Source organism: Cadophora gregata (genome assembly GCF_030347475.1).
Source record: "Cadophora gregata isolate MNR1 chromosome Unknown scaffold_11, whole genome shotgun sequence".
In the NCBI taxonomy this organism is placed as follows: domain Eukaryota; kingdom Fungi; phylum Ascomycota; class Leotiomycetes; order Helotiales; family Ploettnerulaceae; genus Cadophora; species Cadophora gregata.
In genome coordinates this window covers 1,731,334-1,747,612 of record NW_026695934.1, presented here as the reverse complement: position 1 = coordinate 1,747,612, position 16,279 = coordinate 1,731,334, and the positions used below count along the sequence as shown (strand labels likewise).

Below are 16,279 nucleotides of genomic sequence, written 5' to 3'. Positions count from 1 at the left end.
GAAGCCATCAGATTACCGCGATCTTGTCCTTATCTGGATGGGACTAATTTTCCCTTGAAGACGTGAACCGTGGTCCAAGAAGTATACAGGCGGACATGTCGTCGGTACCACTGCCAGAAGCAAAGTCCCACCAACCCCGCACCTTAAAGCCGAAAGTCTATCAACTAGTCGGTCTGTGTATCCCGAACAAGCAATCGTACGATACCATTCGTCTAGGTGCATGGAACATCTTGCTCAGTACTAGACAGCCTGTGATGAAAGTAGAAAAACACGAAGCTGGAGAACAAGAGAAGGGAAGTTTTTGGATCACGTACGACTCTATTCTGTACACTAACGTCCTTAAGATAGCTCTACAAACATGCCAAACTTTAATAGCTCATTTTCTAGATGCGTGGCTCATAGACTTCTTAAGAAGATAATCTCGAATAAGCTTTGTACAGTGGTTAAATGACCTGTTCAAGCAAGACCCAACGACATGTGGTGGTGTACCAAAGACCAGCTCTTGTTACTTGAAGACAAGTTATCAGAACAACTCGAGTCTCACAAAGATCTTCCAATCAGGGAAAGCCAGCACTAGTGTTCTTCGGAAGTTTGAGGCAAGCTTCTAGTAGTAATCTAGGCTTTCTGCTACTAAACTATCCGCACATCCTTACCCCGCGTTGAGGCGTCAAATGTCATGCAACCTTCATCGTAGTCGGACACCTCGTACTAAAACTCACCTCCCCATAATTACGAGGCAGATTATATTTGGGAAAATCTTAGTCTGCATAAATTCTTTCAAGAACCAGGGACTAGTACCAACCTACCTTTCTTTGCAATTCTTTCTGGAAATCCTCCTGCAGTTTCTTTTCCAAGATGGCCCCCGACATATCCCAGCTGGGAGCAAATGGTACCACGGATACCAATGGCCACAATGACGGCTACGTCATTCCAAACATCACTTTCCGGTCTCCCGAGAACAGAAGAATGAAAGTCCTGACAATTGGTGCTGGAGTATCTGGGATTATGATGGCTTACAAGATCCAAAAGCAATGCCAGAAGTACGAACCTGACCTTTCCAAGTCTTCAAGAAAGTCCACTGGTATCTCATCCAAGTACTGACAAGCCTAGCGTGGAACATGTCATATATGAGAAGAACGAAGACGTTGGAGGAACATGGCTGGAGAACAGGTACCCTAATGCAGCTTGCGATGTTCCCTCACATGCCTGCACTTTCAACTTTGCTCTTAAGTAAGCCTCAAAGCTGACTTCCCCTGAGAAAGCTAACACAGAATCTTGAAGTCCAGATTGGCCTCTCTATGCGAGTCGATCTCCTGACATATGGAAGTACTTGGACAAAGTCTGTGAGGTGTTCGATCTTCGAAAGTACATGACTTTCAATACAGCAGTTGTGGGATGCTACTGGAATAAGGAAGAAGGCCAATGGACCGTCAGGCTTTGCCAGACCAAGGCTGGCTCGGCGCCTAAAGAGTTTGAGGAAAAGTGCGATCTACTTCTTCATGCAACTGGCATTTTGAACAACTTCAAATGGCCGGATATCGAGGGGTTGGACAAATTCAAAGGCAGAGTTGTCCGTACGTTCTCTACCATCTAGTTTGCAACAGAACACTGATAACAGTAGACACTGCTGCCTGGCCAAAGGACTACCAAGAAGAGCAATGGAAGAACGATTCAGTCGCGATCATTGGCTCGGGAGCCTCATCGATCCAAACCCTACCAGGCATGCAGCCTTTTGTGAAGCACATTGATGTGTACGTTCGAACAGCGATCTGGTTCATATCTATCGCAGGTAATGACGGTATTGCCACGCCATATGCAGAAGAGCAGCGCAAAGAATTTCGAACAAATACAAAGGCATTGGTGGAGCATGCCAGATACTTGGAAGGGCAACTTAATGGTCTCTGGGATTTGTTCTTCACCAATTCAGAAGGACAGAAAGCGGCGCAGCAAATGTTTGCTGCAAGAATGGCCGAGCATATCAAGGATGAAAGGCTGTTGAAGGGGTTCACACCCAAATTTGACATTGGCTGTCGAAGAATCACTCCAGGTAATGCCTCCGCGCTCAATCTGCGAAGATAACGTGTTGATCTTCTCAGGTGATCCATACTTGAAGGCTATCCAAGAGCCAAATGTCGATGTACACTTTGCTGCAGTGAACAAGATTACTGAAGATTCAGTGATCGACACTGACGGAAACGCGAAAAAGGTCGACACGCAACCGGCTTCGATGTAAGCTACCGGCCTCGGTTCCCAGTCGTGGGCCAGAACGGGGTCGACTTGGCAGATAAATGGAAGGCCTGTCCTGAAGCTTATCTTGGTATCACAGTGCCGGATATGCCTAACTTCATAACATTTATTGGGCCAAGTTGGCCAGTTGAGAACGGATCAGTGATGGGGCCTTTGAACTATGTTGGCGACTATGCAATTAAGTTCATCAAAAAGATGCAAGGCGAGGCGATTCGGTCGATTGCCCCGAAACAAGATATCACTGATGCCTTCAACGCACATACCCAGAGTTCATCAAGCACACGGTCTGGTCAAGTGACTGTAGAGCTTGGTTCCGAAGTATGTTCTCCTAATTGATGATTGGTTATTAGCTGACCTGATTTTGATAGACAACGAAACCGGAAAAGTCAATGCAGTGTTCCCAGGCAGCTCGCTTCACTACTGTCAGGTTATCCAAGAGCCCAGATACGAAGATTACAATATCACATACCAGAACAGGCACAATCCGTAGGTTCACTTTTACCCATGACAAGTAACAGTCACGCGTTTACAAAAAATCTATCAGATGGGCATACCTTGGCTTTGGCTTCACCTACGAAGACATGAACAAGACCAAGGAGGGTGTCGATCTCACTCCATACCTCAGTGAGGAAGCCATCGACCCTAAGTGGATGGAAGAAGTAATCAAGACCGGGGCGCTCGTCGCAGATCGAGAAGTCCAAATGCCTCAGCCGGCCAACCAGTAGTTGACTATGAACACCAACATTCTTTTGAGTTTCAATAAATTGATTGTAAGCAGATATCAAACATTGCCTGCGAGGGCCGGAGTGCCGCAGATCGGCAAATTGTTGATACGTTGAACTGTTGCCCCTGAATATACCCCGCAAATGCGGGGATCGTTAACTTAAAGGCCCTTTTTTCTTTGCCAGCACACGGAGAGCTACGTTCCGCAGAATAAGATCAGGAAAGAGCTTCACATTAGGATGATAATTTGACACATTATCAGGACTTTACGGTCGGCAAAGTTGCAATTTAATTTGGCGATATGAAATGCCTCGATTGTTCACGATTCTTGTTCGGTTGAAGCGCTCCAAAAGAAATGGTGCTGATGGTGCTTCATCATAACTGCTATTTCCATTTAGGAAGAAAGTTCACTCGGAAGTCAATGTAAGTTTACATGCATAGAATATGATTTCGCTAAAGATCAGAGACAACATTTTCGAGACAAGCTTACCACATTCCTCCGCGATTGTAAGTTTGTTACTTGAACCTAGGACGTTTCATGTTTATACCCAACTGGTGGAGAAACAGCCTCTTCGCTTTTGGACTATCTTATGATTTAGTAAGCGACGACATCAAAATGGATCATATCAATTTATCCCAGGCCATAGATCACAAGATACCAACAGTAATCTAGTCAAACTCAGATGCCTGCCCGAAAGATACTGCCGACTTAATCGATCGGGAATTTTTCCATATGAAAGTCAATGCTTGAGCAAAATTCATCTGCAAACACAAATGTATATAATACCATCATAGTATCCCCTTTTTCTTCTTCTACATGCTCTTCTTGCACATCCTCTTCCTCTTGACTGAAGTACACTTTACACTTGTCTGCTCCTCCAATCATGCATCTAGGGAACCTGCTGCTGGTTGCCAGCACAGCAGTGCTAGCTGTTGCTGCTCCTTCAGACAAACAAAAGCGAGCAAAGAACTTTCAATTCTTTGGTGTCAATGAGTCGGGTGCTGAGTTTGGCAGCGGGAATCTCCCAGGAACCCTGAACAAGGATTACATATGGCCTCCAACGTACGTTCTCTACTTGGGCGAGATGTCGCTATCACACCTAACGCATTAATAGATCTACCATTGATACCTTGGTTGGCAAAGGGATGACTGCTTTCCGTATGACATCCTTTGTAGCTATGAATCCGACTTAGAAGCTAATTATCGCAGGTATTCCGTTCTCGATGGAGCGTCTCATCCCCTCACAAATGACTGGCAGTGTCAATCAAGCCTACGCTCAGGGACTTACATCCTACGTGAACTATATCACAAACACGAAAGGCGCATACGCCATCGTTGATCCTCACAACTTCGGACGCTACTACGGGAACGTGATAAGTGACTTTTCGGCCTTTAAAGCTTGGTGGACTACAACAGCCAAGCTGTTCGCCTCTAATAGCAAAGTCATCTTTGATTGTAACAACGAGCCACACGACATGGGTTCAGTCAGCACCAAGAATCTTATGCAAGCCTGCATCGACGGTGTCAGAGCCGCTGGCGCGACCAGCCAATACATCTTCGTCGAGGGTACGAGCTATAGTGGAGCTTGGACATGGACCACGTCAGGAAATACCGACCTCGTGTCACTCTCTGACCCCCAGAATAAGATAATCTATGAGATGCATCAGTATCTTGACAGCGATGGATCTGGTACCTCGACTGCTTGTGTCTCTTCTACAATTGGCTCTGAACGCATCAAGGCTGCTACCGCATGGTTGAAGGCCAACAATAAGAAGGGTATCCTCGGAGAATTCGCTGGTGGCAACAATCAACAGTGCAAGTCTGCTGTTTCTGATATGTTGTCATATATGGTTGCCAACAAGGACGTTTGGACAGGTGCTTTGTGGTGGGGCGGAGGACCATGGTGGGGTGATTACATCTACAGCTTCGAGCCACCGAGTGGCGTTGGATATCAGAACTTCCTGTCCATCTTGCAACAATACGCTTGAGAAGTATATGAGCGGTGTCGTGCGGAGTGGGGGACGCTTGGGTAAGCGAGCAATCCTATTTCTTCAGCTGTCCAGCAGGAGCTCCATGCTGATTTGCACGACAGGGTATGAGAGGATGTTTGTATATATGGAAGCGTGCGGGAAGGGGAGGTTATTTGTACATACTTGATTCAGTCGTTCATTTCTCCTCAAAAGTCACTTGAAATGGCCAGTACTCACGAAATCATTCGAGTAAGTTGCTGCCAGCTTTCTCTCCTTCGCCTCAAAATATGAAACCTTTAAGGGTACTTTGATTCCTCGATTCAAGCACCGAAGGTCCGCTTTCTCTTCTACGTTCATTCACTTAGAGCGCTTTCGGCGTACGAATATGCTCTCTAGTATAATCCCTTCTTGACAATGAGAGTCAAGAGAATAATCGCATCAGGACCTGCGATGTTTAGTCTTCTCTTACGCTCCTTCACGAAGTACCTCCCATGAAAATCTAGGATGCCTAGAACCATTCAAGATACTGCAGCTGAAGAACCAATCCCGGCTGCATGAACCGACTCCAAAAAAGCACTCCCATATGAAGTACGCAGTATGGAAGTTCAAGATGTTGTTTGATGTCTTCACACAGCCCCCCTGAGCGCCACAAATTTAGCGAGGCGGCGTGGCTGACAATAGTGGGGCATGGGCGTAAGAGGGGAAACTTGCATCCGACTTCTGTCTTCACTCACAATCCAAAGCAGTAATTCAACCGTGTCAAGATCAGACTGGTCTACTCGTCCTCTACTCAGAAGCATCATCACAGGGCCGAAGTCGATTTTCGGAAGTGCTTTTACTACAACTCGGCTCAGAAGCGGCTCGAGTGTTTCCCTCGGCACCATCAATCCGGCTGGCCATATGCTCAGCAGATAGGTACCTCTCCAAACAGAATGGACCCAAGTTTCTATAGGAACTTGAGCATGATGTATGCAAGAGATCAAGGTCTGAACCAACCTAATCAAGCTGCTCCCCAAGAACAACAACCAGATCGCATGGACATGAGTTCGGGCAACAAAACCGCCGCCTCGCCAGACACGAATTGGACAGTGTATGGCCCAGACGTGTCGAGAGGCAATTTTCAAGACGTCACAAAGAAAGCCGATGATAGTGATCCGAGAATGCGTGTAGGGTGGGCTTCGGACTCTAGTAGTAAGCCGAATGGTGTCGGAGAGATGGGATGGATGTCAACGCGGGATCAGCAGCCTCTGCTGTGGTCAATGCCAGATACCGAAGCGTAAGATGGGTTCTTAGTTTCTCTCACTTCTATATTCTGGCGTCCGATTTTATCACTAATGGCTTCATTTGGTCAACTGTAATCATGTGGCGTTGCGTCTTCTTCAACATCATCATTGACCTAGGCTAATTCATCTCAAGTACACCCCGAGCCTCAGACCAGGCGTCTCATTATCCCTACCCAGATCTATCACTTCCTCATCCAAGCTTGCACCTAGACTTCCGTATGGCCGTTACTCTCAACCCACGTATCTCAGTAGGCCCTACACCGTTCGGCCACCGGAATTGGATATCCTTCACCGGAGGCAAATGGTCAGGCTCCTGGGGCTCAGGAATCTGTTTAGTGAGTCGCATTACCCCACCAACTCTTCCGATTCCTTCATCCATCCATCCATCCATACAAAAGTACATCCCTACTCACACTTTCCAGCCCGGCGGTCAAGACAGCCAACTCATCATAAGCGACGGCTCCGCCCACCTCCAAACAAACTACATCCTCCAAACTTACGACGACCCACCCGCTCACATCGTGGTCAAAACGCACGGGTGGCGGACAGGACCGCCTGAGATTCTCGCGCAGCTTCTGGATCCCGAACAGGCTGATAGGGTGGATCCGAGTAGTTATAAGTTTCGAATTTTTATTGAGATGGAGACCGGGGATGAGAGGTATAGGGATAAGGTTAATTGTGGGATGTGGGTGGGGAGTGGGATGAGGAAGGGGGCGGAGGTGATTTATGAGTAAGTCATAATTTTTCCTTAACTCGCTTTGAAATTTTGAGGACTGAGCTGATTTGGAGAAGTGCATATCGACTTTCGTGAGATTTGTTGTGGAGGTAGAATATTTTACAGGGAACAAGAGTTTTGACTTTTTAAGGATGTGCTTGTTAGAGGAAACATTCCAGAACTTTCATCTTGGCACCTTAAATTTCACAGGAACTCTCATCCTTTGTTGCACATCGCAAGTAATATCGCCTATAATTATATAGGGTATAGCGCATGCCAAAGCCGTCAAGATTCATAAAAATAAGACACGAATGTTATTTGCCGTTCTATGATTTGATGTCATGAGTCGTGCTTGTCATGAGGTTTCACACCTCTAAGGCACATGATCCCTGGATATGCCGGATTGTGAGACATATATCAGCGTTAACTTATTTCGATGATTGTCCGGTTTGTTCTTAGTGGCTTGAGTAGCTTTATTAGCACAAGCGGTGAGGTACAGCACAGAAGCAATAATTTGTTGCTCCGCAAATTGGTTTGATACTCATCACTCATTCCGCCCAATACGCACCACCATTATTCTTCCCCAACCCACCCCTAAGATCAGCCTCTACATAGCTTACCTCCCTCTCCCTCTCCCTCTTTCTCAAACTCTCCGTTTCATTGACTGTATAATTCCCAAACCCCTCATACGTCCCCAAGCTAGGCGGTAAATCCTCCACCCGCGTCCCCCATGCACTCTCCGTACTCCCCAGAACAAGAACGAGTTCCTTCCCCTCCGTGAAAAACGAATGATCAATCCAGTTCTTAGTATAAGGCTGACCATTCAGCGTCGCTGACTGGATGTATATATTCTGGTACGTCGAATCGAAATTGATGTTCCTGATGGTAGAAGTTTTGTTAGTAGCAGGTGACGTGATAGAGACACTTTCGAAGTATGGCGGGATGATGAGGTAGACGTCTTGTCCTGGGTTTGGGAAGAGCCCGATCATGGAGAAAGCAACGAAGGAGCCCATGGCGCCGCTGTCGTCGTTGCCTGGCAGTCCGGCCGGGGTGGGTTGGAAGAACGATGGGACGTAGAAGTGTGATCTCTTTGCTGAGAGGGCGGGGCGGCCGGCGTAGTGGTACTGGAAGACTGTTAAGAAAGCGGGCTCGTTGCCGATGTAGGTGATTCCTTTGTCGTGGAGGTAGTCGAGGCGTTTGACGAAGGCTGCTGGGCCGCCGAATGTGGTGATTAGGGTTGCTTGGTCGTGGGGGACGAAGCTGTCGCGGAGTTTGTCAGACGAGATGGTAAACATTGCTGCTAAATTTGGTTGACTTACAAGGAGTATTCCCAGATCGAACTTTCGAAAGTTTCCCCTGCAGTGTTTTGCAAAGAGCAAACGCTGTTTGGATTGGTATCGATATTGCTGCATGTGAGAGGATCCTGAAAGCCGAACGTCCTGTTCAAATACCGAGGTTGGAAGAATCCCGTAAATCCAGTATTTGTGCTGTTGATGAAAGAGGTCTGATCGGCTTTGAACAGATTCTTCCAATTTCCACTTCGAGCAGTGTATTTCTCAACATCAGCCTGCCTTCCACCAAGTCCTGCGGCGATCTTGGTAATTACAAAATCGTTGTAGCTATACTCCAATGTCCGCGACAAGCTTCTTGTCATCGTTCCGAAGCCCTTATAGTCGAAGTCTTGGACTGGGATGTAGCCAAGAGACTTCCAGCTATCGAGTCCTCCTCTTCCCTCACAGCACCAATCGTAAGGCTCGACTTCTGCATCTTTCACGACTGCTTCGTAACCGGTCTGCCAATCGATGCCTTCGGTAATACCTTTCAGGTAAGCATCAGCAAGGACGTTGTCGGCATTTGATCCCCCCTGAGTAAGACCTTTGCAAAGACTCATCCGGCAATCAGGAAGCCATCCTACATGCCTGTAGGTGTCGATTAGAGATCGAATCTGGCGTGCAACAGTAGCAGGATCAACCACAGTCAGGAACGGCATCTGAGACCTGAACAAGTCCCAAATACAATAGAACGAGTCAAAGTACGGCTCATCACTCTTCCAGAGCGGATTCTCTCCAGTATAATCTTGCGGGTTGACGAACGTGCGATATATCCCCGAGTAAAAATTTGTCAACATGGACTTATTCAATCCATTCCTACTGACCACCACTGGGCTAATCTTTTCTCGCCACATGTCTTCGGCAGCTTTCTGTGTTGCAGCGAAATCGAACGAAGGAATTTCTTTCTCTGCGCTTGAACAAGCTTGCTCGCTACTGATGAGACTTACACCAACTCGTGCAAGAATAGCGGTATCACCAGGCGGATTGAACCTGACGAAAGCTCCTCCAGGAAGAGGATATCCGTTGATAGATCGTGAGATTGTCAGAGCCTTGACATCAGCACTTGCTCGGCTGTTGGCGAAGATACCATTATCTCGGATCGTGCCCCCGGAGAAATCAGCACAGAAGTAGGCGACATAATTCCCAACACCAAAACTGGGCAAAAAGCGAGCATTTCCCTTCATTCGACCTGTTGTCCCATCAACAGTCACCGTCCCGTTATCCTGGCGAGAATCCGACAGGTCCGTTAAGTCCAGGAGAATCAAAGGTTTAGAAGGATTTCCGCTCTGATCCGTAGCCGGGAACTTGAAGCGGAAGAGAGAGGTGTGGTGAGCTGCAGTCATATCAACCTGGACTCCGCTGAGAATTTGCAGTCCGAAGTATCCCGGGGACGCTTTCAAGGTACTGTTGATGAATTTGGTTTTCCTGGATTTCTTTGGGTAGTTGCACCCATTCACATCGTCGCCTGAACATCCGGCATATGGGAAGAGTGCAAAGTTTCCTAGGGATGGGTTTCCTCCGGTCCCAGAGTCATGCATGCTTGAGAAACCTGTGATGTTGGCGCCATCGGTCGTGAAGCCGCCCTAATCTCGAATCAGCTACAAATTCATAGGTGACCATAAACCCTTGGAAATGAGAAATCATTTGAAAACGCTCATAGTATCATGGTAGCAAACCAAACTCACCTGGTTACTCTCAGAATCCGTGTCCGCAACAGCTTTAGCCATTCCTGCAAATATCAGCACCACCTCTCCACTCCGCCACGAACAGCTCACCATAAGGAATCGTCGCACCCGCAAAGATATTGCCTATCCATCCATAAGTAATCATCCCAACTCACTCCAATTCGAGCACTTCTCCCACACATACCTCCATTGCTACTCCCAATCAACTGATCGACATAATCAAGAACGTCATAGGTCGAACCTTCCGCCTGAGCTTTCACAAAAGCTGGTCCTCCTCCAACTCCAACAACAACAATAGCAGCAGCAAGAAGAAATCTCATAAAGCCCATCTTCAATCAAGTTTACGAAAGATAGAAATCAGGCACTGTAGCAGCGACAACAAACGCCACCAAGCCACCATCTCCACCCCGCGCCGGGAGGAGCCATCGGAAATATATATATCTTTATCTCTCCGCATACTGTCCCTACCTTACCTTACGTAGTACACCTCTTGCATAATTTACAAGGATAAGATTGCGATCGGCTGGTATACGTTACATTTTCATGCGGTGCAGAAGCTTAATGGAGAAGGTGCATAAGGTAGGCACTGTAGCTTGCTGGTGATAGAAGGTTCACAAGGTTCACAAGGTTCTTGTACTTCATGTGCCTTGGTGTGCGAGGACGCGGGCATGCGTGTACTGTATGCATGCAGCGAAATGCGAAAGTAAAAACTTGGCCAGGGAGAGGCTTGTTGGGTGGGTGGTGTGAAGATCCGGGGTCATGGAGCGCCGCCGCTGGCTGCCGAGAACCCCGCGGTGAACGGTGGACAACACCAGTTCAGACCTGCGGCTGACCCCACGGAAACGGACGGACAGCTTTGATGTGCCACGAGATCTAGGGAGGGCGGCGATCTTGAGCCAAACCTGACGTTTATTTGTTCTTGATTTGGAAGGTGGGGAAATTATTTTTTCTCGCTTTGGATGTGCGGTTCTTCATTTATTTATCTTTTGGTTGTGGTTGTTGAATACTACGTTGTCTCTGTCTCACTATCCAGTTTGGATATCATTGAGGCACACTCTTATATTTCCATGTATGAGTGAACATGGACACCCGCATACACTACTGCTATCCATGTCAAAGTCCCTTCCCATTCCATGCAGAAGAGCCACTTTCATCTCAACCTTTCCTTGAACCTTTCCTATTCAATCGATCCAAATCAAAGCACAACCCTTATCCCCATCCCTTCTCGTCCCCTTCATCTCATCTCCTTCCTTCCTCTCCACTATTACCCGCCTCTCACCTCTTCCCCTTCCCATCCTCAAATTCACACATATTACACTCCCAATGTCCACACGTGCAACACTGCACCGCTCCCGGTGTGAGCTCGGGCTGCTTGATCGTGGTTGTCTGACCGCAATTGCAGCATGTGAGAATCATTAGCATATGGAGAGGCATGTTGAAGGTGAGTGTGTGGGAGTGAGATTGGAAGGTGTTGAGTTGAGTTCTGTGGTGATGTGTGTGGTGGTGTGTGACACACTGACAGTGTTGACAGTACGGTGGTTTCTCCCAGTGTTTTCGTTTCCGAAGAGAAAGAAGGATTGAGGGGCTCGAAGTAAATTGAATCGAAACTATATGTATATCGAGCGTTGAGCTGCTCCCGTATGTCGTTGCGTTGTAATCAGGGCTTATATTTGGACTGGTATTTCTTCCTCTTCCTGTGGGATTGGTTCGAGTACTGCCAGAAGCTCTCCTTGACTCTCGAGCTCGAGCTTCAGCACGAAGTTATCTGGCTCTGCTTGAGTAATGTAGCTGTTCTGCTGAAGTCGATTCACGAACGTGGACCTCGCCATATGTCGTTTGCGCGTCGAGACTCTTGGAAAAGTATGAAGGATTTGGTAAATGTCTGAGTGAAAGGACCTAGACTCTTGAAACTTCTGCATCGTGCCTTCCGTGAATTCCATAACGATAATTCACTCGGTCACTGTGGGGGTTTTGGCACTTTAGGATTGATTTTCGGATCGAGAAATTGTTCCTGAAATGTCGCGGCCAGGAATATTGTTTGTTGAAGGTTCGCTTACTGAGGACAATTGCGGGTCTTGATCTACTCCAGGGCTCAGGAGAGGTGAGACGTCAAGTCAAGCAATGGGACAGTCTGGAGCATGATTGATAAACATCTATTCTTCAATCCCTCACTTTCCTCTTCCTACGTCACGAACGGCCAGGACAGATCCTCAAGCACTGCAGCAAATCCGCCGCGACAACTTTTCCATACAACCCATTGTTATCATCAATACCCACACTCAAGATAACCTCATCATCCAGGTATCCCGTACCCTTCTCTCTGATATCGCTCTCTGCTCTTCCCCACGCATACGCGATAGTTGTGGTATAAGTGAAATCGCCCCAGATTCCCCTCTTCTCGTCTTCAGCTTCCGGAACATCGTCCCAGATCTCGGCTGGTTTCCAGCCTCTGTTGGTCTCGTTTGCTAACAGAATGGGATTTTGACTGACTGCTAGCATATTAAATGGCCATGTGGCGGACCAGATGACGAAGTAGCGTTCGTAGCGTATTGGGAGGCCGAATCCGTTGTTGTGTTTACGTTGGATGGCGGCGAAGAAGACGGTAGTGGGGTTGTCGGCGATACAAGTCGTGTTTGATCGTGTGCAGAGCACCAGTTTCAAGGCAGGTGTGGCTTGATGCCATGATGAGCTGACGGTAAATATGTCTGTTTCTGTCTCTCCGAGTCCATCTGCAAGGCAAGGTTTTTCAAATGGATCGGTCATGTTTTGCGTTGTCAAGCCGCCGCCAATCAATTGAGCAAAGGTCCGCGTTGTGGAGTTCAATTCGTATTGCAAGTAGGATGTCGCTGGCGAAGGGAAGAACATCACCCAATTCTTTTCGTAGCTCTGGCGTGTCGAAGGTGGGTTGCGAGTGAGTTCCGTCAGTGTGGAATACGATATCAGCGGGCCGGGTCCAAGTCGACGAGGAGATGAGGCAAATGTTTCTTGGATGGTTGGATATATAACTCGTAGATCGATTGCCCATAGGCCAATACAGGCGTATCTTGATCTGTAAACTGTTAGTACTGGACAAACATCTCTCAAGAAGGATGCCTTACTGCGAAACAACCATGAGAATGGGTTCTCCTCTGCCAGAATAAAACAGCCTTGGATCATGAAAGCCTGCAATATCAGCCATTACCTGTTCCATGCCCGAACAACGCTCTGCTGGAGTCGGCGGAACATCAACCTCTATCGGCGTTGTAACACATCTCAATCCTCCATTTGGACCCAATACTCGCAAATCATCTTCCGTACAGATTCTCTCGCGTCTTGCTATTGACCGCTTGTTCTTTGGGCGGCAGAAACTCGCTTCACAAAGCACGTTCCGACGGTAAGCTTCGCCGTGCGCGACGACCATGCTGACGATGATGTACTGATTGTCTGCCCAATATGGCAATGCGAAGATGGTTGGATTCCAAATGGTGCGCCTTTCTTCTGTCCGGGTAGACGGTGGGTCCATGGAGATATTGAAGAGGGGGTTTGGGAGACGGATGTGTCCTGTGAAGCGGTTTGGGGACCGAGGACATGTTGTGAGATGGAGCAGAGCTTGTGGTACTACTGTGTTTATTCCTGAGGGGGCAACTGGAATGATGTAGTCTGCTGATGGTTTGTTGAGTTTTATCTCTGGTACCTCATCTGCAGCGAAGCTTCTGTGGGTTGAAGTATTGGTGAAGGAATGAGATATTGGAACTCTTAGAGGGTCATTCATCTCGAAAAATTGTGAGGCATATCGTGAGTCCGGAGACACTGGTGCTTCGAGCAAAATGCAGATGAAGCAAAGACCAGCAAGAGGCAGCAAGAGTCTCTTCAAGAATGGCAACATGGTTCTGGTGCAGGTGCCAGAAGTCTACAAACGGAGGACATAGAAACAAGAAGTTGGCGAGATCTGGATATGATGAAGGTGATGAAATCTGGACTCGTCCGCCGTGAGCGTGGTCGCACCTGCTGTTCCTGGATGCTCATCAAGTCAGTTATTTGCAGCAATCCAATCTTCTCAAATCTTCACAACAACACTTTACGCTCTCGGATAGTACTCTTTGTATTAGCTTCTCATAGATAGAGCTTCATTACCAATAATGGTTTACCATTCGCCCTACTCAACACCAGATGACACGCCACTGGCACCCACGGTGGTTGATGCATCAACGCCATGGTCTGACGTCCTACTCGAAGATTTGCGCACCACGATCCAGTTTAATCCTCCTACTCAGCTTATTCGGAAGTACGGATACGGTTCTCACAAGACGCGTTTGCGGAGTTGGGGCAAAGTGGTGTGGTTATGTGTGTTCCTTGTCGCTGGGCTTTGGTGGGCGTTCCTGAGAAGACAAGACGGCCGATATCGTGACAACACGAAAATGGTTCTTGACATTCCGACCTTGGACAGGTTGCAGTTCATAGATGCCAGCCATCCATACATTCGGGTAGACTCCTTCTCCAGCACTGCCAACTTGCAACCTCGATTGACAATATTGCAGTTTGTCGGACGCTGGCTTGCGACTGCAGACGGAACGCATAAAGATGGCTCATTTCCAGGTAAGCACAGGAGTTTGGCATCGAAAGCTGCTAAAACTTTGCAGGTGTGTATTTTGACTTCGCCGTCAACGGGAGCTCAACCGTGCTCATTTCTCTCCACAACAGCGAACAACAGACTCAATCCTCTGCAAAAGAATCGACAAATATCTCCCCAACTTTGCCCTTTCTACCGTTGACCAATACCACCCATGCAGCACCGATATCGTTGCTTGTCAGAATCGATGATGATGAATATCTCATATTTCCCAATGCCACTTCGCTGATATCGATATGTCGGGGAAATTTGAATCCGCCCTCACGTCACGAGATTCGGATCATTGCTCCCATGGTTGGAGGTGATGCCGTTGAGACACTCCAGATCAAGGGGATCTGGATAGACGAAGGGGGACAATTGCTGCCATTCCAAGATGCTCCTACCGCCACGAACCAGTTTCCGCAGCAAGCGAAGAGCACAATAAAGAGAAGAATGCTAGAAATAGTGACAGACTTGCCCGGATTTAATCCTAGCGGAGACAAACAGAAGACCTCTGGCAGTAGCCGTGGAATTCTGGGAGGTGTAATGGGATGGGAGTATCTGCTCGGAGAAATGTTTGGCAGTGACCATGTTACCATTGGGAACGATGGTATGTGCCTCATCCAGGACTGCCTTGGTGGAAGAGGATCACCTGCTGGACTTGCAGATGTGTTCTTTCAAAGGTTTGGGCCTGTTCTCGATTTCATCAAGTCAGGACTAAATTCTTGAAAGCGGTCCTGCTGGCTCAGAGCAGTACACACATCCTTGGTTCTTCCAGGACTACACTTCGGACGTCATCGTAAGAGACTCTGCCACGCAACTTCCAGCTCTAACGATTGACCCAGGTTATGAACATCGGCACTTCTGACTGGGACTCATTCCAGACGCATACTCAGGAATACAACAAAACATTGTGGGAGCTCAGTGTTACTTTCGAAGAAACCTACATCACGATGATACAGGCAATTCGGGCTCTGGCATATCCCAAATACTCGGCAGCAACAATGGATTCTTCGAGATACATTTATTCGGCGCAGAATGCAGCTGCAGGTGTCCCTATCTTTATCATGAGACCATTCCGAGGACAGCTCGAACAAGCAACTCACGCGGTGGTAGACCGATTACGAACGGACGGCGATAAAAATGTGTTTTGGCTCGATACCTCGGGGTGGTTGAACACCGAGGTGGACTTCGATGGCCGGCCGGAAGATCAACATTTCTTCCTTGATGGTAAGGATATCGAGTCAAAATAGGTCTGTGAGGCTAATAAAATTGATAGAGGAGAGTTCAAATAAACAATGGCGTCTGACAGAACGAGGTCACCAAAGAGTGGCAATTTTGCTTCATAACCATGTCTGCAGATATCTTGCTCGAGAGGTTGACAAATGTGCTTTTCTACCACCTGAGATATATCTCGGTAAGGCGCTCGATCATGATGCGATAAGGCTCAATGACTTTTTGGAGGATGAGAAGGAGAAGAAGCTGAAGAAGCTCTTCTGGATTTGAAGTCACTTTGGTGACGCGGGCTTGGCGATATTGGTGTTCCATCGGACCCGGCGATGTGGGTGATCTGCCGTCTGTGCCTGAATGATGTGATGAGATGTCGATGTCGATGTCTCGCAGTTGAAGCTGGGATCTTACCCGGATTATTTATCACTTTAGCCATCAGCATTCTCCATGCCTTCAGACAAAATGTCTACAGTATAAGAGATTTTCCCTCAATCCTTGATCTCCCA

At 47.7% G+C, this 16,279-nt stretch overlaps 6 protein-coding genes across 7 annotated transcripts; 4 read left to right on the top strand and 2 right to left on the bottom strand.

The window, feature by feature from the left end:
* Positions 1 to 855: 855 nt before the first annotated feature.
* ONS95_002679 (uncharacterized protein) lies at positions 856 to 2,972 on the top strand (the record flags this gene model as incomplete). The annotated part of the gene is made up of 8 exons (XM_058495950.1): positions 856 to 1,040; positions 1,111 to 1,230; positions 1,282 to 1,574; positions 1,622 to 2,047; positions 2,097 to 2,229; positions 2,367 to 2,565; positions 2,616 to 2,737; positions 2,792 to 2,972. The coding sequence occupies 8 exons, from the start codon at positions 856 to 858 to the stop codon at positions 2,970 to 2,972; spliced, it is 1,659 nt and encodes a 552-aa protein (XP_058354679.1).
* Positions 2,973 to 3,854: 882 nt separating this feature from the next.
* Positions 3,855 to 4,959, top strand: ONS95_002678 (uncharacterized protein; the record flags this gene model as incomplete). The annotated part of the gene is made up of 3 exons (XM_058495949.1): positions 3,855 to 4,033; positions 4,086 to 4,129; positions 4,181 to 4,959. 3 exons carry the CDS (start codon positions 3,855 to 3,857, stop codon positions 4,957 to 4,959), a joined length of 1,002 nt encoding a protein of 333 aa, XP_058354678.1.
* Positions 4,960 to 5,565: 606 nt separating this feature from the next.
* ONS95_002677 (uncharacterized protein) lies at positions 5,566 to 7,262 on the top strand. Of its 2 annotated transcripts, none has more exons than XM_058495947.1 (3): positions 5,566 to 6,217; positions 6,358 to 6,559; positions 6,647 to 7,262. In XM_058495947.1, the coding sequence occupies exons 1-3, from the start codon at positions 5,874 to 5,876 to the stop codon at positions 6,956 to 6,958; spliced, it is 858 nt and encodes a 285-aa protein (XP_058354676.1). In that variant the 5' UTR covers positions 5,566 to 5,873; the 3' UTR covers positions 6,959 to 7,262. The 2 variants fall into 2 exon arrangements, with proteins under 2 accessions (XP_058354676.1, XP_058354677.1); XM_058495948.1 differs by having other exon boundaries at positions 6,358 to 6,954; positions 7,017 to 7,262.
* On the bottom strand, positions 7,246 to 10,749 carry ONS95_002676 (uncharacterized protein). The gene is made up of 4 exons (XM_058495946.1): positions 10,140 to 10,749; positions 9,956 to 10,078; positions 8,259 to 9,853; positions 7,246 to 8,199 (listed from the first exon to the last, which is right to left on the bottom strand). The coding sequence occupies exons 1-4, from the start codon at positions 10,143 to 10,145 to the stop codon at positions 7,488 to 7,490; spliced, it is 2,436 nt and encodes an 811-aa protein (XP_058354675.1). The 5' UTR covers positions 10,146 to 10,749; the 3' UTR covers positions 7,246 to 7,487.
* Positions 10,750 to 12,142: 1,393 nt separating this feature from the next.
* On the bottom strand, positions 12,143 to 13,820 carry ONS95_002675 (uncharacterized protein; the record flags this gene model as incomplete). Its single annotated transcript, XM_058495945.1, has 2 exons — positions 12,143 to 13,004; positions 13,054 to 13,820. The coding sequence occupies 2 exons, from the start codon at positions 13,818 to 13,820 to the stop codon at positions 12,143 to 12,145; spliced, it is 1,629 nt and encodes a 542-aa protein (XP_058354674.1).
* Positions 13,821 to 14,073: 253 nt separating this feature from the next.
* Positions 14,074 to 16,049, top strand: ONS95_002674 (uncharacterized protein; the record flags this gene model as incomplete). The annotated part of the gene is made up of 5 exons (XM_058495944.1): positions 14,074 to 14,530; positions 14,575 to 15,226; positions 15,276 to 15,342; positions 15,389 to 15,773; positions 15,823 to 16,049. The coding sequence occupies 5 exons, from the start codon at positions 14,074 to 14,076 to the stop codon at positions 16,047 to 16,049; spliced, it is 1,788 nt and encodes a 595-aa protein (XP_058354673.1).
* Positions 16,050 to 16,279: the final 230 nt, after the last annotated feature.